Source organism: Streptopelia decaocto (genome assembly GCF_964273445.1).
Source record: "Streptopelia decaocto genome assembly, chromosome: 7".
Lineage (NCBI taxonomy): Eukaryota > Metazoa > Chordata > Aves > Columbiformes > Columbidae > Streptopelia > Streptopelia decaocto.
Genome location: NC_138661.1, coordinates 8,985,822 through 9,008,107, shown reverse-complemented (window position 1 = coordinate 9,008,107; position 22,286 = coordinate 8,985,822). Strand labels below are relative to the sequence as shown.

Genomic DNA, 22,286 nt, shown 5'->3' with positions numbered 1-22,286 from the left:
TTAAAAATCCGATTCTCTAGAGCAACTTCTTTTCCCATCTCAATTAAGACATACAATTTATTATAGAACCAACATAGCTTGGAAGGGACCTCTAGAGGTCAGCTACTCCCCAGCCTCCCGCTCAAAGTAGGACTAGTTACACCAGGCTGCTCCCAGCCTTATTCTTACAAATACTATCACCATGGAAATTTACACACAGAAATACTAGGTATATTTTGAACACTTCTTATGCAAAATTTAAACCTAGCTTTCATAATAAAACCCTTAACACAGCCAAATTGCTGTAGAAAGGTAATTCTGTTTCTTCTGCGTTTCAGATTGGTGCATAAGAACTGGTGAAGCCCTAAATTGGCCTCAAAATCCACAAAGTAGCCTCAAAAGGGATATTGATACATCACAGCATTTTTCCTCCAAATTGTTATTCTCAATTCTTGTTTTCCTCCCATTCAAGTGAGTTTTTCCCCCCTCACGTCTCTCTTGTGAGAAAGGCAGCTTTCTCAACCTTACAGACAAAATTCAGTCCAACGGTGGATGTGGTCAATATTTTTAGTAGTTCTCTAGTTAAATAGGAAAAAAATTCAAAGCTAACCAAAACAGAAGGAGTGCAGATAGTGTTAAGTATTTAAATTCAGAGAAGCACGTTGAATTCCAGTTGCAACATAGATATTTTTAAGCAAGCTATTTTGTTCTTGTATGGAACATTCAAAGCAAACTACAAAACATAAGTAATGTCTGAGAAAGATTCTCAGATCTCCTCTATCAGATGTCTCCATTTGTTTCCTTCCATTAGTGTAAATTTCCCCTTCCCAATGCAAGTTCAGTAGCTGGTACTTTAGCATCTGGAATCAATGGTACATATTTCCTGCAACACACAAGGCAAGCAGCCAAGTCCCCCCTATTATTCAAACAGATTTGCTAAAACTTTAATTACACAGTATGCTATGAATCAGCTAAGAGTAGAGCACTCGAGCTATGATCCTTATGTAGAAATAGTACATCAGCTATTAGGTACTACAGTGGCTTTATTAAACTGGTCAGTATCTGCAACCCTTTTTAATTTTCAATAAAAAGAGAACATTGTTTCTTGAATAACACAAATAATATAGAATAAAATTACTTCAGCATTTAAAAGAGATCACTTCAATGCTGTCCATGAAAAATTCTGGAGCAAATCCAACAAAATTCTAACCCAACACTTCCAGCTGATGCTGTCCTGCTAACCATAATACTTACATGAATTTGGCTATCAGTGAAAGCTAGAAATACATACTTCGGGCAATATAATTTTACATTGAAAAGCATGATGTCCTCCCTAGAAAGAGGGAGATCATCTTTACCATGGAGTACTTTATGAATTATCACTAGCACTTCTGTATTTCAAATCTGAATCCGTATTTAAGAACTAGAACTACATGTTCCTAAAATGATCTCAGAGAAAAAGATGACTTGCAGATCTGCCTGCCTTTAATTATATGGACACTCCTACCAACAACAGTAGGACGACTTGAAAAGTAATTCAGTTATGTACTTCAGAGTTATTAGGATGAAGATCTAAAACATTCTAGTGTAATAAAAGGACACAAGTCCTGAGAATGGCAAAGGAAAATGTTTCAAGCTTAAAGAATACTTGCAGCCTTAACACATTTAGGAGAGCCAACACTTATGTGCAACAATTTGCAGTTTATCAGGCTGCAAATTCAAGTGTTACAGCTACTATGACAGCACTGCACAACAAATTGGCTTAATTCAGAGTATCAAGTAACAGCTATGTTAGTCAGTAATGCTCTAGAGCCTTGGGTCACTCTCATTTAAACACAGAGACATGTTTCTTTCAAGAATTCGATCCAAGTATTGCAGTAATATCACTACCACCCTCACCTCACAGAAGACTCCCGAGAAGCCCTGTGAACACAGGCAACTGAATCCGTTCACCAGGTCCTTGCAACGGCCCCCGTTTTGGCACGGGTTGCTTTCACAGTCATTTGTTTCTATCTCACAGTTTTTTCCTGTGAAACCACGAGGGCATAAGCAGTGGTAACCATTCACTTCATCCTTCACAGAGGGGGGAAAAGTGGAGAGAAAAAAAAAGGCAAAAGTAGAAAGATTTGTTTATATGTTGCACAGAAGAATTCAGGTTATTTCTGTATTCTGGATTTGCAAACAGCAGTAGCACCCCATAATTTTTTTTTGTGAAACAGTGCAAGAATCTGCAAGTGCGACACTATATTTTTAACATTTAACCTCATTCAACCAACCTGTAATTCCAAACTATAGAATACGTAACTAGCTATAACAAGATTAAATTTCAACATAGCATGTAATAAATAAGAGTTACCTTACAAGTCCCTCCATGTTGACATTGTCCATGACAGTCATTAATATCTACGGATAAAATATGCAAGGCATGAGAATTTCTACTAGAAGACTAAGCTGTAAAATACAGGTCTAGCACAAAAATGGAGATAAATTATTTTCAGAAAGGAATTTACTAAATGTTTCAATGGAAAACATTGATGCTTGATGTCTAAAGAGATTCTTATTTTTAAAATTATATAATAGAAAAATCAAGTTCTATACTTCTATTAATATTACAGTGTAATAATAGTAATTAAATCAAATGTTGTCAGCTAATTTAATATCTAACATTTTAGCTAAAACGAATTACAAATTGAATCAGTACATGACATAATTCAGAATCAGGGATAAGTGAGATTTTTTTAGAGTTACATAATTGTATATCTAAGCTCATTTTAATACCAATTAAATCTCTAAATTTTCAAACAGCATTTTCAATTTACATTGCTGGAAGCGAGAAAAATCCTGACAACAGGTATCTTTTCTTGTACATGTGTACTATCATTCATCACAAAACTTTTTTTAAAGAATAAAGCATCCTATGGTCAACATACATACTAAAGAAATACTAACTGATATGACAATTTACTCCTGTCCATCCTGGAATGCAGTCACAGTAATATCCACCAATGAGATTTTTGCAAGAGTAAGCATTAACACAGGGTTTCCCCTCACACTCATTAGCATCTGTGAAAGAAGATAAAAGAAAGAAGAGAATAAAGAACAAACCAAGAAACAGATTACCACCGCACCAAGCAAAGTTTCCATGCAATTCCAAGCATCAGAAGCTCATATTACACATTGGTAGGGTGCTAAAACAATTTAACATACCGCAGGTTTTTAATGCACACTTGTCTATAGTAGCACATGCATGTTATCTTACTTTTCTGTTTGCCAAAACTCAAAAAGGTAATATGTTAGTCATGGCAAATCCCTTCCTTGCTTCCATAAGCTTATAGTCACTGTTCTGCCACCATGAAGAAGGAGCTACCATCACCAATGCTGTATTTTGAAACAGAAACGTTATCGGGCATTCTAGAGGAACTATTGTAAGTAAGCTTAAGTTGGGGCTTAAATAGTCACAAGTTCACCTGAAACTCCTGGCTTTAGGATCTACTAAGGAAGAGCCAAGATACCAATAGCAACACACATCTTCAATGTTCTTCAATAAATGTGTCAGAAACACACTCACGCAGAGTAACTCATTATTTGCAAATAATCTCCAGTGGTCTTCAAAACTTTAGAAAATAATTACTTACCAAGCTGACACGTTGCTCCAATCCACTGTTGTGGACATATACACTCAAATGCATTAACACCATCAATACAGGTCCCTCCTTGAGCGCAAGGGTTAGATGCACATTCGTCAATATCTGGAAAGTCAAAGTGTGCCTTCCATTACATGGGTCAAAACTTGGCTTAACCTGTGCTACGGGGATGCATCTTTTTGTTCGTTTTTGGTGGTTGTATGTTTGTCTTTTTTTAAAGTTAATTCAAGATGAAAAGGGGAGAACGTACAAATAAGCTTAGGAACATTTCTAACCTAATTTTTACTTGGGCTTTTCTCACACCTTTGAGATATGGGAGTGAGGAACTCTGAAATGTTCTGTCTGCAAACAGCAAGAAGATTCAGTTAATCTGCGCAATGATGAACACTAATTGGTAGTCAGGTACCTAGATCACAACAAGTTTAGCCAGTATATATATTTTTTTAACATAGCTGCTGTCAAAAAAGAGATACAAAAGCCCATGATCCAAATCACAGGCAACATGCAAACCAATTACATGGGTCCACAATACATTTCAACTACTTGCCTGTCTTCCAAACCAGACACTTAGATAGCATTTGAGTAATCTACTCTTCCACTCCTCTAAGAGGTGGAGAACCTTTCACATTCACATTTATATTTCTCAAAACAAATCCATTTTGCTTTAGACCAGCTAAAGAGTCAGAAATGGTCCTACAAGCTTTGGCAAAAGGGCATTTCTCTGGATGCATTCCAGCTGTGCTTTTGATAACCTGCAGATCTCAGCTGCAGCAAACAGACACTGCTGGCTGCACAGTACCTTTAATCTTTTTTTTTAGAGTCTCCCAACACATAGCTGTTAAAAGACGGTAAGAATACCACTAAATTTCACACCCACAGAACATGATATCATCAAGCAAACTGTATCAACCCTTCCAACCTAATGGGTCAGTCACCAGCAAATGCATACGCACCAATAGCACATGTTGGTCCACTCCACCCTGATGGGCAATGACACTTGAAGCCTGATGAAATTTCATGACAAATTCCACCATTTGCACAGGGGTTAGATACACAAGCATGCTCCGCTGGGAAGAAAGAGGGAAAGAAATTCTTGCTCAATACTCTTCCAGTATCAGTTGAGGGAACTTATACAGTTAGAAATTGCGTTCTGATTTAAAGTGACTAAGAGCATGAACAGTGTAGAGGTACCTGTAGAGAAGCCTGAAGCCTCCCTCTCCCAGCTGTAGAGAAGAAAATTCCCAGTAGTAGACTGAAGCAAGATTTTACTGAAGGTGCACCATTCTTCATATCTACTGGCTAAAAAGCCTAAAGGTAGACAGGTCACTATCTCATTATCCCAGGAGCTGGAGAGGTTCCCCATTAACCTACTGCTTCCAGCCATGACTCCCACCTCTGGAGTGCTCCAGCACTTTTTTTTCCTCCTTCACTGACACAAAACAGATACGCTGTATGCAGAGGTCTGAACAGTAGTAGTAGTTGAAGTATCAAAGGTCTGTTTAGCTTCATTCTAATACTGTTCCTTGGAAACAGCAAAGAATAGAGCTACTTGCAATTATAGGCAGTGCTGCTTGTTGCCGCTCCATGTAGGGCTGTAACTTGCAGAAGCTGCACTAAGTAACAATCAAGTTGAGGAGGAGCAAGGTGCATGCTATCACTTCTGATATTTTCCCTCACAGAAACCAAGGAAGCTTTTGGAAAGAACAGAACAATCCCATTACTAGGTAAGACCTTCTAATCACTGCTAGCATTTATATTTTGGAATCTTGCTTTCAGTGATGTTACCCAGTTTACAAACTAAATGTACATTGTCTATGATGTTAGGTACTACTACCTAAAGCAGCTCACATACCAATCTACTGACAATAATCAGCACAGAACTCGTCATATGTATGGCTCACTTTACCCCTGTCTCCTCATCTGAAGAGCCAAGGTGCTTCCCCACAACTTTTGGGGCAAGCTAAAACAAGATTTCATCCATTTTAGCCAAAACTTTGCATCACATTCTAACAGCTGAAGTAAAATTGAAATTTTGATAGTATCATTAATATCATATAGCACTTTATAGAAGTTAAAAGGTCTACATCCTGATAAATGTAAAAACCTTCGGCCAATAATAGTTTAGTGAACTTAAAGACAAACAGTTGAATGAAAAAAAAGGGTTCTTTCCATCTGCACTTAACTATCAAGGAACAGCAAAATTCAGAGTGAGAAGACTGGGAATATCACATTAAAAAAAAAAAAGGATTTAACAATCCATCATGGCAAAGAACGTCACTGCAGAACATCCAACTGAACACGACATGTGAAAAGGCTGAACTGAAAGCTTTTATTTTTCTATAAACATCAAATCTTTAAAGCAAAATAGGAAAAGAAACGGAAATTGTGCACTTGCCCCTTTATCTCCAGACACAGAAAAATCAGGAAAAGTCTCCAAATACCAAAATTGTCTCCAGCACATGAAAATTTTGGTCTTTGTGTAACACATACACATATAAAGATAAGAAGCACTTTTTCATCTTGGATAGGCACAGATCTGTTAGACTCTAGTCAAGAAGGTTTACTTCATCAGAAACATGATTTAAAAGCTTTCCTCTGTTTTGCCAATGGGAACAGGGAAGAAACTTTTTCTTTAGACTGCTCAAGGTGACCCTATAAGAGGGCTTGAGCACATTTCCATAGCAGTTAACATCAGCTTTATTATGTACTAACAGTCCTATATGATAGGATGATTTTAAAAATCAAGTTTCAGAAACCAAGCTAGCTTTTGGAAAGGAGAACACAGCTCCTTTACTCTACAAAAATACACAACAATGAGCATATAAAGATGCCACCTGGCTAACTAGAATGTAGCCATGCCTAAAACAGTTTCCAGTTTCTGAAATACATGCAATATCCAGAGGTTTACCAATTTCGCAGTTCTTTCCAGAGTAGCCATCTGGGCAAGCACAGCGATATTCATCTGGTTCAGTATTCATACAGGTTCCACCGTTCAGGCAGGGATGGTGATTTCCACAGTAATTTAGATCTGGACAAAGAAAAGTGTCAATTAACATGGAACACAGATGTCACCATTTTAAACCCTAGTCAGACATACAGATGCCTTTCTGGCTTGAACATCATTTACCCACATCATCCCCATATTCCATTAGCTATCCTGTCACCTGGTAACTACCCACAGAACAGAGAAGGATGAGCAACAGAAAAGTGTATGAGTTAGAAGAATCAGGACCATTCCAAGTACTTTGTCTTAAACTTCCTATACTTGTGGTATTTAGGCACCACCTGCCATAAAAGAATTAGGTACAGAAATACTCAGGTAGCTGCATACCAGCAGAAAAAAAAAAATGTTAATAAGTTATCAGTTAATCATGCAACTTTACTTATTTTTCCTGTACATTAATGTTAAGTACCTTTGTTACAGAGCAGGCCACCCCAGTTGGTTTCACAATTACACTGCCATGGTTCATTACAGCTCCCATGAGCACAGCCTGGGTAGCGGACACACTCATCACAGAACTGTCCTTGCCAACCATAATGACACCTAAGATGTAAGTTCACATGTTAAAAGTTAGCAACATGATGCTTTAATTATCAGCATTAACAGGTATTTAGAACACTACACTTACCATTCTCAACAAGATCAACTGTTCAATGTGCAACAGGTAACAAAACTTTATTTATCCTGTTTAGAAGTGACATACTAGTCCTGCTGAACATCCTTACTGGAATTCATCTCACTCAACCATATCATATACCATGGCAACAAACTACACCAAGCACTGAGTTATGACAACTGTACAGAAAGTGGTTGTTCTTTCACAAAAAGTCCCATCTTCACAAAATCATCTCGCATCATTTGTTTTTGTTTGTGGTGGGGTTTTTTTGTTTGGTTGGGTTTTTGTCCCTTTTTTTTTTGGTTAAACATATATTTCCCACGCATTTTAATAAAAAAGAATAGCAAGCTTGCTCTTTTGGGCCAACAAAAAACAAACAAACAAACAAAAAAACACCCAAACAAAGAACCAAACACATTCTGCCTGTTATTTTGCAAGTATTTCTTATAAACAATCTAAGAGCCATTGTAGCAAAGAGATGCATAAAAACATGCTGAATGGGAGCTGGGCACATGAGTGCCGGTGGAGAGGTAATGCCTAGGGGAGAAAAAGCATTAGAAAGGAAACTGTACTTTTTGTATTTAACACCACCATTTTATTATCACCATGCTTTGAATACCATAAAAGAACAGAAAATGATTTCTTAAGTCTTTGGGGTGTGGTGAGAGAAGACAAGGAAAAGCAGTTCAAACAAGGAGTCTGGGTTCCCTGCGAATCGATCCACTTCCACCGTTTCACAGTGAGCTCTATCAATCCCCAGAGGCACAGAACAGGTTACGTGGCAGCATATTATGGCAGAAGAAATCCAGGTGCAGATCTTCGCAAAACAGTTTTTTATAATATAAAGTTTTAGACCTGTGAGTTCTTAGTCCCAGTATCTGCCCCTCTCAGCTGGGGGATCCCTAAGGATCAGAAGCCTGGGGAACACATGTATGTCAGAAGCAGCTTTCTTTTGCTGTATTAGCAGTAAGAGGAAATAAATACTGCTCCTGCTAAATTTGATCTCTTCCTTTCTCCTCAAGGACAGAAAAATCTTTTCAGGGGCTGGTAATAAACAATAATTAAAAAAAAAAGAGCACTGCAACTCACTTTACTGGCCCCAACCCAAATCTCCATCCTTGCCAAAGCTGGCACTACTGCCAGTGATTCACCATGGCTATCTCAGCCAAAGCCAACTCCCCACCCACACCTAACAAGTATTTTCAAGGGCTGAAAGTCTGCATCACACAGCAAACAATCGCAATAACTCCATTTGTTTCCTATACCCAACGGATAATAAGTTCTTGTTTAACACTGCACTGGTGGAAAAGAGTGCAAAGAAAAATCCAGCCACCTTCTTAGAACTTGAAGGCATCTTAAGTACCTACGTGAGTTTGTATGCTTGGCTGCATTAAAGTTAATTTGGCAAAAAAAAGATTGGTGCTTTTTCATGATATTCACCACAGTCAAATTTACTGCTAGAGTTACCACCAAGCCTGAGGGAAATCATTTCTAGAAGCTAAAAGCAGTCCAAAGGAACACAGTGTTTACAAGTCAAAAGGTTACTATGTGGTAAGCCGATCAGCCTTTAGTTTACAAGGAAGAGTAAATTAGGATTTCCTCTTGAACAGGAAGTCTGGTCGCATCCTACACTAGCAGGTGCTAGAGCAGCTTTAATCCCACTTCCTTCTAAAAAGATAATGTTTGCATGGATCTCAGATCACCCCTAGAGCAAGATGCGATCAATAAAGTCAACTCAGAAAGTCACGTTGTCATTTACAAGAACAGTATCAAGCCAAACACAGGGATGAAATAGGGTTAATGATCCACCATAAGAAGCCCAAATGATATAGATACAAAGCAACACCTTCTATAAAAAGAACCAAACTAAAATACCCTTTCAAGTAACAACTACTTGTGTAACAGCCAAGAGGAAACTGCTAGTACGGTCAATGGTGGGATAAAGTTACTTCTTCCCTGCCTCCCCTCAATTGAGAATAATTCACTAGAAGTTTCTGCAATCCTAAATTTCACACATCTGACTAAATGAGAAAGCCAAATTTAGAGAATTCATAAGGATTCCCATTGTTCAACAGACAAAGAAAATCCTTATTGGAATCAAGATTCTACTTCCTTTGTCCTTCCCCTCTGCTGACTTCATCGGCTCTAGCGCGGCTTTACAACCACACACACGCAAGACAAAATCAGAGATGGCTTAATCTTAGCCTGTGCTGGGTTATTAGCAGTACAAAAGAAGCTACCATAAATAGATTGTTACAGTTTAGTAACTTCCTGATGGAAGGTTGAAGTACAGGCATCTGCTCCCAGAGCAAAGCGTCCTTTCAGGTCAGGATTAACACCAGGAGAGTTCAATTGGAATAGAAGAACAATTGCTAGTTATCTTGAAACCAATAACTTGCAGAAAAGATCCTGATAATTCTACAGACATGCTTCACAGCTTCCATTTTCCTCAGATGAGAGTCTGGCGGCAATAGAAAATAAGAATTTAAATACAAAGCTGGAGGAAGGGGAGGTGGCAGGAGTTAACATTAGCAAAGCTTCTGGATAACATTTCGGTCTTGAGATTAGAGAAACTGCAACCGTGCAGGAAAAATACTGCTGTCATTGACAAGCAGATAAAGCCACAATAATTCAACTCATAGCGTGTATTCGGTTACAATAAGCAAGTGGGGCTTCAAACAGCTAAACTCCATGACAAGGAAGAAACACCTCCTGAAGTAAGTCTCATTTGTTTAAGTAAGTAAATTTAGTATCTAGGAATCCTACAAAAGCACCCATCACTATGCACAATTCAAAGATACGTACTCTGAGACAGGAGTTGGGGGAAGAGGGGAAAGAAGAATGAATTATTTATTTTTGTTGCTTTTCCTGGAACTACTAAAAAATCTAAACTGGTCAAGTTCAATAAAATAGATATTTTTTTTTTCTACAGAACTATACTTAACCCTGTGTTCTTCTGAAACAGTTATAATTAAGGAAAAAGCCAATACTGCTATCTGCTTTCCTATGAGGAATTATTTAGTGAAACTAGGTTTAAATCAAGCATTTCCAATTCAGATGGCACAAGGTGTTCAAAAGATCACATTTTGCCATGGGTAAACAGATATGTTACTTGTGAGGATAAGGCCCTGAGCAATCTGGTCCTTTGGGCAGGAGGTGGGACTAGATGACCCTGGAGGTCCTTTCCAAACTCCATGATTTTATTGACAAATCCTACAACGGCAGTGATGGAAGTGATGTGGAAAGGTGAGGAGATGTACCCAGATCCTGATGGTCTGTGACCACGTAAATAAATCAGCACCTTGCTTGATTAACTCCTTCTCCAAAAGGAGGGTGCATGTAACATACCAAAAAGTGAGGGTGCTCTCAATGGTCAATTTAGCTGCTTTGTGCTATCTTCACACATGGTTTACTCTCCTGGTTCAAATCACTTCTGGTTATTTAGGAGTCCTGAACTTTTCTATGCAGTAAGCTCACCTAAGAAACTTTGTATCTAGGTCTCAACCAATCACTAATCTACTCTGGTTAACCTTACAAAAAGGTTTGCAATACAAGAGAATGAGAGGATACCTAAATAAAGCATATTCTAACCCTAGCTACAGAGCTTTGTCACAGCCTTTAATGTGTAAGTACACCTAAACCACCAATGTGAAGGAAATCAAAACTAATCTACTCCCAAAATCTAGGTCAAAACACGAGGCCTAAAAATAAATTTAAAAAATCTTAGGGAGGATGTAGGCAATGTGGTACAAACCTTTAATTACCAAAGGTTACACCTTACTGATATCTTGCACATCCTACAAAGGCCAAAGTAAAGATCATTGTGATATATTTACACATCATTTTTTAAGCAGGCTTTTTGGAGAGAGCTTCTCCCACTCATATTTCAATTGGAAGCTGTGGCCAAAACACTCAACACAGGAAAACGAAGCAAACAGTGACATTAAGAGCAGAAGCAAAATGCATCATTCAGGGGCGGGGGAGAAATAACCCTCTTAAATGGAAAACCACTAAATTTTCTAATGACGTGAACAGGATGGCGTTGCATAGGCCAGAACAATAGCTTTATATTAGTTATTTACTTAAAATAACTATAAGAAAGTCTGTTTAATCTTTCAAGAGATTAATTGTTGCATAGCAGGCAGCAATATGGTCCAGCTGTTAGATCCTACAATGCTGAGCATCCAGATTTGATGTTATAGCTAGTATACTACTCACTCACTAAGATTTGTCACAGAAGTGTTTTCTTCACTTTCCTATCTTTGAAATAGGCATGATAGTTTTGTGAAAAGGGAAGGAAAAAAAATGCTCATTAATGAACTCAATTTAAATACCGGAAAGCTTGTCATCTTTTCCTTCTCACCCCCAGCATTCTTACTAGACTAAAAGATACAAACCTTTCCCTACAAACTTTTTTCTCCTCTAATAAAGGAAGTTATTGAAAGCTAACGTTCTCATTCCAGTACTTTATTTAGAGTTTTGTGAAGGAGCTGATGGAGGGGGTGGTTCAAAATTGTTTACCCAGAACATATGTGGAAAGGTTGCCCAGTAAACTTGCAGTAAGTGGCTCTCAGGGTGTGTCTGTATTTGCATTAGTTCTCACCAGGAACATGCTTTTTCAGTGAACTGCCTGATCATTCCTGTTGACGGTACGTTGGTTCATATCACAGAGCTGTTTTGGAACAAAGCAACTGGATTCCTTTTAGGTTAAACTAAGGTAATGTAAGACAACATATGCCAGGAGCACACCTAATGTGTTCCAGCTGCAAACATGCATTCAGCCCACAAGAACAGACTAGAGCTAGTCTAAAATTTCAAAAAAACAAGTGTTTTTAGTATGGATATTGGGTTCTCAATCCTGCTTTGATCTACTGTTTTAATTTGTCTGCACTACCTGCTATTGTAGACACAGTTGAGAAGTATTACATGTGTTTATTTCCTGAACGTATTCTCCTGGAAGCAGCATCCACCTTTTTAATATATTCTGTGCCTTCCTACCCACTAACTATCCAAAGAAATGAGTGCAGAGTGCGCCTCAGTTCCTTGACCAATAAAGAAACAAAACATGGGATTCTTTTTTGCTTAAGTTAATATATTTACTTGTGAAATACTTGTCAATGATCCCAAGATGCTTACCACTAGGACACAAAAAAACATAATAAAAGCATACTGGTTATGATAACAGGCAAGAGAACTCATGAGACACAGAGCAATTGTAATAATTCTGCAAGTTCTTTGAAACTCAAACCTGTGATACAATATCTTGCAAAGACGAGACAGGAGAAGATGTCCAGGTAGCAGTACCAAGTGCATTCCTGCAGGGCCAAACAACAGCCCTACACTCCCTAGGGACCATAGCTAGTCCAAGATAGCATGAGTTGAAATGGTACAATCCATAGCAGAGAGCACACTGCTCAAAACAAACAAGACTTTTTCTATTTTACTGTTCAGAGCAGCTTATGAGATATCTTATAATTCCCTCCTGGAACAGCTATGGAAGAAAGCCATATTGATCTGGCTGATCTATCCGATCTAGCTGGTATGGAAGTTCCCCATCTCTTACCTTCTCCTGATATTTAGAAGCAGGAATTGCATTTCCTCCTTTTTTTCAGTCCTCTAAGATTTTTTTGTTAGTCCTCTACAGTCTTTCAATACCAATCTGTTTTGAGATGCCTCACCAGATCCCCTTGTACCCAAGAATGAGTTTACAAGAATACAGCAGCTTTTTTTCTTTAAGTTCAGACAGAGTTCCCCAATGCTGCTGTTAACCATGATATCCACCAAACTGTCCTGAAAACACAAGTGAGACATTAGTGATGCTGGCCAGCCTCCTACTGAACAGCACAGGAAGCCTATGCAAGCCTTTAACATTTAACAAAGGATCTCTAGAACACTATTACATCCCCAACACTCCAAGTAGCTGTAGCTCATTTTGCAACCCAAGCTTTTGTTCCTGCATCTCTATAAAGAAAGTACTAAATAGTAGTTGAGCAGGTTTGGCCCTCATAGTGACAGATTAAGGGAGCAAAATCACTTGGGAGAGGCCTAAAGCACCTGCAGGCATTGCTGGACGCAAGAAAAAAGCCTCACAAGCCAGGCTTAAGTGGAATACAAGGACTACCAAAGTCATGGCACTGGACAGGAAGCTTGAGAAATCTGTTTCAACAGCACAAACATAAGATATGTGATTAAAATTTAAAAAAAAAAATAACCCCAACAAAACCCATAAACAAAATCACCAACACTGTAAAACCAAAATTTTGACACATACAGTTCAAAAGTAATTCTAGAGTAAGACAGTTTAAAGCACACAGATTAAACAATTAATTTACTTTAAATTTTTAAGAGCTATACGTTTCCTTTGTTCACCTTTCAAGAATTCACATTAGAATACTATTAACAATCCCATTTCTAATTCATTTCAGTTAGTCTAGACACTCTATATAAGCCTTTGTATCACAGTTGTTTGAAGCAAGATGTGCATTTCCCAGGACATAACCTGGGTCCTACTGCTGAACACAAGCTGAGCAGTGTTGGGGATTTGATCCCTTTTGTTTTGCTTTGCAAGATATATTCAAACATTCAAAGGCAGCAGGAAAAGTAGAAAAACTTCTGAAAAATACCATTATCCTAGCAGGAATTTGACAATGTAGCCCAAATATGAGGCATATCTGAACTTCTGCCAAACCCATACCGCTCTGGATCAAAAGGAAGTAAAAGATTAAGCCATTAAGCCCACTGACAGTATATGGCTGGTACCAAACATACTCAAGTCAGCAGTTTTAACCAAGGAAGGAGACTGTCACTTGTGGTTTCTTTATGTTCACTTTGATAACTTCGTAACGTGATTGATCCCAAGCCATTTTTAAGCTATCAGATCAAACTTGATTCTTCTCTAGACAGTTTAATGGAATTTAACAAAGTACTTCAAGCAATGCAAAAATATACAAAGAACACTGATCACCATGCCTTGGCAGCATTGCTACTTTGACAAACCTTTCTACTACTTTGGGCTGGTGAAGTCAATCAAGATTGGTTTTGCTTTTATTTTAAGAAGATTCCAATTTCCCATCTTTGCAAGATCCAGTTAAGCTGCTTTTGCTTTCCTCAAGGATATAATTTTGCTCATTATTCAGTACATTATTACTTTTTCTGAACTGCCTCCACAATGGCAAAAATGTAACACCTGGGTCAAGACATACCACAAAATCGCTTCCAACATCAGGTCATTTTGAGACATCAGGTCGTTTCCTACTTATTTTACATTTATTTGATGAGAGCTCGACAAACGAAATACCAAACTTTATAACACTTAAGCTTCCTCACAACAAGGGGTACATGAACTTGCCCAACAGATGATGAACAGTTACTGTCAATGGCAGTCTTCAGTCATTTAGCTACTTTTAAGATGTTTTTCACATAAAGAACAGCTCTAAATTACTTTGGAACATCAAAACATGGAGGATAGAACCTTGCTATGAGAGTTAGGCCTCAGAGCCATTGCTTAAGTTACCTGCACATTCATACAAGTTGAAGACAGAAACTGCTTTCCAATTTTTCTATTTATAAATGCCCCTGCAGATTTGGGCACCAAACTACCTATTGGCACCACTTACAATCATGTTTTTCTCACATTTTCATTTTCTTTCTGAATTAAAAAAGGGACATTGTTTTCACCTGTTAAATGACAGTGGCAACTGTCCAAAAACAAGGATGAAGGAATCTAGATTATAATTCAATAGCACCAAACATAGCAGTTTCTTTTAAATAACAGCTTCCTTTGTACTGCTGAAGACAGAGGTCACGTCTGCAAGCCTTGCTTATTTATAGTTCAGCATTATTTTTCTACAGAAAGTATTATCCATTTGGGTTAAAAGCAACATTTCTAATGTAGCCTAATAACTATTGCAGGATACAAGCTAAAGATATCTGTGTGAACAAGCTCAAGCTACCAAATCTCATTTAAAGAGGTAGCAGAGAACCTTCTGCATTACTGGAAACAGAGTAGCCATACATAGAAAGGTCACTGTTTTCCTTCAACCTGCTGATCACAGATCTATCACTTCAGCAGGTGTTAAGAAACAAGGTAAACAGCACATGATCCACCTGAAACATTAAGTCCCTTATTTCTTTAGCCAGTACTTTCTCTCAGATGAGAGAATCCACCAAACAAAATAACAAGGTTTCTGGTCAGAACCCTTCAACAGACTCAGTGTTATTTTCGTGGGCTTTATTTAGCTGGGCAGGTTTGAAGGGGACACCTCAGTTTACATTAGATGCTTTGTCACATCAGTGACATGCTGTAAGGAGAAGCGTGGCTACTGTGACACTATCTATCGACAGACACCTCGAGAAAAGGTGCCACAGCTACCCAGCCCCCCATCTTCGAAAAGGTTCGTATTCCCTTCTTTAAACTTTACTCCTCCTCCCCAACTTCTGTGTTCCCAGACACAACTGGTATCACTGAGAAATGAAAGCTAAAAAGGAAGCAGCACTACTCCCTCTCCCCCCAAAAAGGGTACTGTTTCGCATTTGTCTGAATCTCTTGTTTTTTTCACCTTTATTCAAAGCTCTTTGCTTTCAAATTCAAACGTTCCTAGGGCACTCCTTTGATACCTACAGAGCTCCGGAACCCTTATGTGTATCAAAATTCATTAGAGTAGGTTCTCAAGGGGAAAAACGTATTCTCAGAAGGCTCAAGGGAAGGAGGGCTTCTTACTCGGGCAGAAGTGATACTTGCCCAGCTCTCAACCACAATCTCTGCTTGTAACCTAAAATATCACCAACAACAGCAGGGCCACACTACACTTGAAACCACAAGCAAAATACTTAATGACATGAAAAATTCCCAAAGAACATTAAATAGAAGTATTCTTTCTTAGAAAAAGGAAGCCATGGTTTAAACATCTGCATTGAAAAAAACTTTTAACGGATGTTTTATAGCTCTCCAGAAGTGAAACTGCACATGCACTGAAGCACTGCACTTCATATACTGGAATTTACAGTTTTCAGTTGGATTTGAGAGCTACAACACACCAAATCTTCCAAAAGTCAGAAGTTTTGGGATGGTAAGAAACTAGTCTGCGGTGCAATGACTTCAGACTAACTTTGTCTGCTATACCCCACGGTCAAAACTTCAGGCTGTCCAGCAGGATGTAGCTGTCACAGCTAAGACCAGCACTTCAGTCCCAGCTTAGCTCCAAGTCCAGCAAAGCTAAGTGACCTCCATCCCACTCCTGCCACTTCTGTGGTAGTTGTAGTAGTTACTAATAGAAGGATGCAGCAGAACTGCCTTGAACTATCACAGCATCCCACAAATGGTATTTGTCAGCTCTCAGGGGTTTTGGCAACCAGTTCAGTTTCACGTCATTCCGAACAAGCACGTTCCACACAGCTTACGAAGGAACCACTGCTCAAATCCAGTCTCACATTGATACGTATAACTCTGACCACAAACTCAGTAACTTACACAGGATCCCAAACTTGCAGGTAGATCTGTCCCATTTCTTCAACAGCCAGTGTAAAAATAACACACATTTCCCCTTGACCTACTATGCTGAGTTCCTGAACTTTCACAAGAAAACAATGAACTCCTCTTGCTATCATGGAGTCTATTTCAGCCCAATCACAAAGTTAAGGGAACATTTTCAGGCTCCGTTCTCTCACACTTAGGGGCCAAAAACCATTTCCTTGGGGTAGAAAGTTTAGGTTTGGGTTGCTACTGCTATCTCCATTGCTACCAAAAAAAACCCTTTTTTCTTGGAAATGCTAAGGTTACTATATTTTGATGATCAAATATATATATTGAGCATTCTAGGACTGAGTATTTCCTAGTGATAATAGTCGAAAAAGCAAGTTCCCCTTTTTATTTGAGGGCAATAATATGTAGAGATCAAAGCTCCTACAGATTTTTAAAAGAAATAAAAAAACACAACATTATTCTCATTTGATAAAGGCACAGTTTTGGATTACATGAAGCAAATCTGTTCCACCCTGGATATGCAGAAAAATACAACAGGATTGCAAAGCAGTATGAAGTATATGCAGTTTTTACACATGTGCAATCTACTTCAGATCTATTTCCATCCTTTTTATTTTGTATACATATTTTTCCATTTTAAAGTAGACTTTTTAAAAGTAGCAACATACATGGAAAACACTGGAAAGATCAGTAATCTTAAAGAGATACTCAAGCTTGCAGACTTACTTGCATTCCCCAGGTACACTGCAACCTCCATGGAGCAAATTACATCCTTGTTTACATACAGCTGTAAATAGAAAAAGGTTTAGGCATCAGTCTGGGCAGGTACATATCCACTAGTACAGCAGCAACTGGAACTGTTCAGGCAGGGCGTCTGTCATTTAGTCTATTTGTTGGTTGTGCAAAGCTGACTGTCTTACCACGTTCCAATAGTTGTTGCTTCCAGCTTGCGATTTCACAAAACAGAACCACACCACAAAGCTTTAGGAAAAGTAACTTAAGGTAACTCATTGTAAAAGTTACTGTCAAATAGGTTTGCAGCAAGATTGTCAGCACTGAAACATTTATCAAATACAGTTATTTTTTAAACCTGTCATTAGACTGCTATTATGCTGGAAATCCCAAGCTTCAAAAGAGACACATGACTTTGAGTAAGCCCTAAAAAAAATGGTCTCCCCTTACTGAAAAGGAACAGAAATCGAAACCAAGCAGCCCTCAACAGAAAGAAGAGTATGTCGAGCAATTTTAGCACTAATTACTTCCCAAGACTGAAGGCAAAATGCAAAGAGATTTGATTGAGTGGCACATTAAAAAGGATGACTATACTTGAATTTCTGTTCACATTAAAAGCTATCAAAAAGCTTTCAGCTTTGCATATGTTGCAAGTAAAACTTTCTAATTTGTTAAAATAGTGTTACGAGGGCATTTTTGCAGTCTACAGTATCACTGATATCATCAGTGTTCAATAAAATCTTACATTAACACATGTAAAATATCATTTTGCTGTGAAGTAACACTACCATTGAATGAAGTCCATTAGTAAAAAGATGCTGCACTATTTCAAATCCTAAATTTGTTGTGGAGCCTCCAAAGCACACACCTTAAGCAAAACCATATCCTGACCTGTGCTCCACTCCTCACAGAGGATGTTTCTTCTGTGGTGTTTAACTGCCACCAGTTTCCAAATTCATTTCAAAAGGAAGTAACAAGATGAAGTTATAATTACGCTTTGACAAAGACTTTAAAGAAGATAAAGTCTGTGTTTGTTAAAATTAATATGCTACAGCATTGACACTACAGCAATACCTACTGCAGTTCATACCTATTATATACACATTAGAGCTAATCTAAAAAGCAGCAAACAATACTACCTTGTTTGCATTCTTCTCCCATCCAACCTTCCATGCAGGCTTTGTTTCCATTTTGATCACATGTGTAATGACCAACAAAATCATCTCGAGGGCCACAAAATTTATTGCACAGAGCACTGTAGTAATTTTCATCACACTTCACTCTTATTTGTACTTCAAAATGGGCAACAGGACCATTAAATTGTAGTGTCTTCCATCGATCTTCTGGGTTGATCATGCCAGCATGTGCCACTCGTTCTATTAACAAGTCTTCACCTTTAAAAGAAAAAGGTAAATTCAACAGGTGATAAGTCTCATAGCACACAAGAGCATATAAAATCAGATCAAAAAGTATTCAACTGGTTAAGAGAAAATCTAGTAAAGAAAATGTTAAGATGATAAAGATCTACTGTATAACTGAGCTTTCCTTTGCCTTGCAAAGTTCATTACAGGAAGGCCAATTTTAAAAAGTGTCCCAAAGGAAATATTAAAAAACCCTGGAACATAATCCATAGGAAATAGCTAATTTTTCAAGGCAGCCAACATACCACACCCACACGCTGACAACCAGCAGCTTTATCTTGATCTGAGGCTCTTTTTGCTTCCCTTTTGTTCTTATAAAATTGCAAAATCTGCATAATCTAGTAGATGAGATATTAAAGTTCTCTTGTGCAAGTTTAATTTTTAAAATAAAGCAAAACACAATCAATTTGCTGCAAAATTACTAAGCAATAGTAAATGCTCTGGTAGGCTTCCATTATGTATATAAACTAGCTCATTTCCATTTTACCATTCTCCCTACAGAAAAGGGCAAGACATCTTTAGCAAGCATTTCATAGAATATTTTGTGCAGCTCTTATTTGACATTTTGAGAAGAAATATACAAGTGAACCTGGGATCATCAAGGGGCCATTCTGAACACTGTATCCTGCTTATCCTTATCCTCAGTGGAACTACTGATAGTTATGATCGCTGTTGCCATACACTCTACAAGCATCCTGCCTTACCCTGCTACTGCCAGGCTCCATTAACTGAGACCAAATGTACACAAAGTATTAGCAGCCACATGGGACTAGAGGATTCTAGTATATGAGATTATGGAATTGGCAACACAAAGTATTTTCATTTTTATGAATATCCATTTTGTATTTTTATCTATTTTATTATTGGTATAGAAGCTTCAGTACTAGGACATGAGGCACAGTTGTAGTCAGTACAATGAAATTATACAATTGCTTCAGCAAATGTTAAGAATAAGCGCAATGCAGTAAGGGTAAGGGTAGACAGTGAGTAACCCCAGTGGTAAGTTTTCAAATGTTTTCACTATTCCAGCCTGGTAAAATCCCACTGCAAGACTTTCTAGGTGACTCTGCAAGGTGCAGCTGGAACTCCAAGCACTATTTAAGGACAAAATAGCGCTCCATTTGTATGCATGAATTTCATACCCATTTATGAACTTGCTAGAATATTGCCAGCTCAGAGCTTCAGTGTCCATTTTCTTTAAATAGTAAAGATGATTTAACATGCATGTTAAAAGAAGAACCAAAATCTTGCACACAGCAAGAGGCTGTAACAATAGAAATATAAACTCTAAACTTCAGATTCTTAATAATACAAAACACACTAAGCTGGTAGCAACCAACACTATCGTGTTTCACCTACTTACTTTCTAGAATTCATTAACCTAATATGTTTAGGAAATGAAACCAATAGTGACTGTTTCTCACCTAGGAAGTTACTGACGGCACAGAGGCATCTTGTGCATCTATCACCAGAGCTGCACTTCCCTCTCAGCACATAAGAGGACTTCAGCAGCAATTTTCAGTCACTTCAATATTTAATGAAAAGGAAATCTATAGAAGCAGTGGGCTCTGCAATGCATTTTGTCATCTTAATGTCTTTCTTTCAAGCTTGCTTCTACCATAAAAATTTTTCCTCTTAAAATTAAGGTATATTGAACTAAAAATTTTTAAAAAAAGCTGTTTTAATTAAACATTGAAAGGTTCTCCAATTATTAAGAACTCAAAGTATCTCTGTGCTTCAATACTAAAAGTGGTATTGCCAGGTACAGGCCACAATTCATGCTTGTTTGGACTAGTCTGCATAAAACATACTATATAGTTAGACAAGACACATTAAAGTCTCTGTTCTTTAACTCTCACATTCCTATACGTGAACTCTGTCATCCAGCAGCATGTGGTCAGCAGCAGAGTGGACAAGAAACATGCAAGCTAGAAAAGACTGCCTGCATTTTAGTTTAGACTAAACAGGATATATAATACCACCAGTCACCATTAAAAGCTTCATGATTAGATTCAACATCTTTTCACAACCTCATTCTTCTCTAATGGCTATTGATCTGAAAACCTTGACAAAAAACTCTAAAGGAAAAATGCTGCATCATTGGATGGTCAAGGGATTGAAACAAATAGCAAATATGCATTACAGAGTTACTTTCCAGCTATAAGCAACACAAGCTCATTAAAAATGGCTGCAACAGCCACTGCTATAAAAGCATTTCCTCAGAGTGCATCACATGGACTGAAGAACAGGTCTTGAGATTAGAGGAGTGGCTTATATAATAAAAGTAATAAAAGTCCTATCAAGCATCTTCAGGTTCATGCAGATTCATCAGATACAGTTAAACAACTGGAACAAGCATTACAGCTATTGCAAATACACCTATGAAGAACAATCCTCTTAACATCTTGGGTCAAGAACAGGGGAAATAACCCAATAGCACCTTCTATGTTTAAACACTCAAACTTTATCTCAGAAACTCCTGAAATAAAGAAATCATATTCTGAGTCTGAAGAGCTTTTCCTCTAGCTTGTATCAGTGAAAGCAGGGCTTAACAGCCTAAATAAGCAAGCCAAATAATTTAACGTGAATCACAAAAGGTATCAAGAAATCAGCTGCAAAACATTTAGTTTCTAATACTAAGTTCTTCAGTACCAGTGTAAGTATGAGAACCCTGCTTTACTTCAAATTTAAAACTGATCCCAAATAGAAGGTGCATCTTCCAAAGATATCTGTAATCACGGGCAGGAACGTGTTTGTCAAGGTTCCTCCTTCCTCCCCCACAATACCAAAAGGTTTCTGAAGATATTCAGTCTCTCACATTTAACTGTTTTGATGAAAGGAGTCTGCTCCCTGCATTTGGTTTCCCATTAAAATTCAACTTAGGAACTCATACACATTACTTATAGTCCTCAGTAAAGACACCGAGCTGCATAACTGAATTTCTCTGGTTATTGGTCAAAAAAGCAGTATACGCTACTCAAACCTCCCCTCACACACACCTCAGAAGCAATAAAGCTTCTTGGTTACTAATAAGTTTTCTATAAGCCTTTCTAGAAAAGCACATAGTGGCACAGACATTTTCATAAAAGGAGCTGAGGGCTAAAAGGTGTTTCTTAAATCAACGTTTTGAAAGCATCTGATCTGAGCCGTGACTACACTTAAATAAGAACACTTCCTATCAACACCCTAACTTTTAGCAGAGGTCGGACATGCCCAACAAGCCACTCACAGGGCAATACAAAAGGTGACACTGGTCGCTGTTCACCAGGAAACACACACAGCAGCATGTGGACTTCATGCCCAAAGGAACAGGAGGTGACCACCTCAGGAAGCACATTCTCTTCGGCCTTTTTCAAGTAACCATTTCAAAAAGCCGTAAGGACAGATTAGTCTCCTACAGACTGACATGAGG

At 38.1% G+C, this 22,286-nt stretch overlaps 1 protein-coding gene across 2 annotated transcripts in view; it reads right to left on the bottom strand.

Moving 5' to 3' along the window:
* The window catches only part of JAG2 (jagged canonical Notch ligand 2), a gene marked incomplete at its 5' end in the record, with an annotated part of 72,052 nt that overhangs the window by 18,548 nt on the left and 31,218 nt on the right, over window positions 1-22,286 (bottom strand). The window contains 10 exons of one of the 2 annotated variants that reach the window (XM_082058863.1): window positions 1,879-2,052; window positions 2,336-2,382; window positions 2,929-3,042; window positions 3,615-3,728; window positions 3,927-3,965; window positions 4,577-4,690; window positions 6,532-6,651; window positions 7,037-7,167; window positions 17,448-17,508; window positions 18,593-18,847. In XM_082058863.1, the coding sequence (XP_081914989.1) occupies window positions 1,879-2,052; window positions 2,336-2,382; window positions 2,929-3,042; window positions 3,615-3,728; window positions 3,927-3,965; window positions 4,577-4,690; window positions 6,532-6,651; window positions 7,037-7,167; window positions 17,448-17,508; window positions 18,593-18,847 (1,169 nt within the window). The remainder of the gene's footprint in view (window positions 1-1,878; window positions 2,053-2,335; window positions 2,383-2,928; window positions 3,043-3,614; window positions 3,729-3,926; window positions 3,966-4,576; window positions 4,691-6,531; window positions 6,652-7,036; window positions 7,168-17,447; window positions 17,509-18,592; window positions 18,848-22,286) is intronic. The other variant, XM_082058862.1, reaches the window with a different exon arrangement.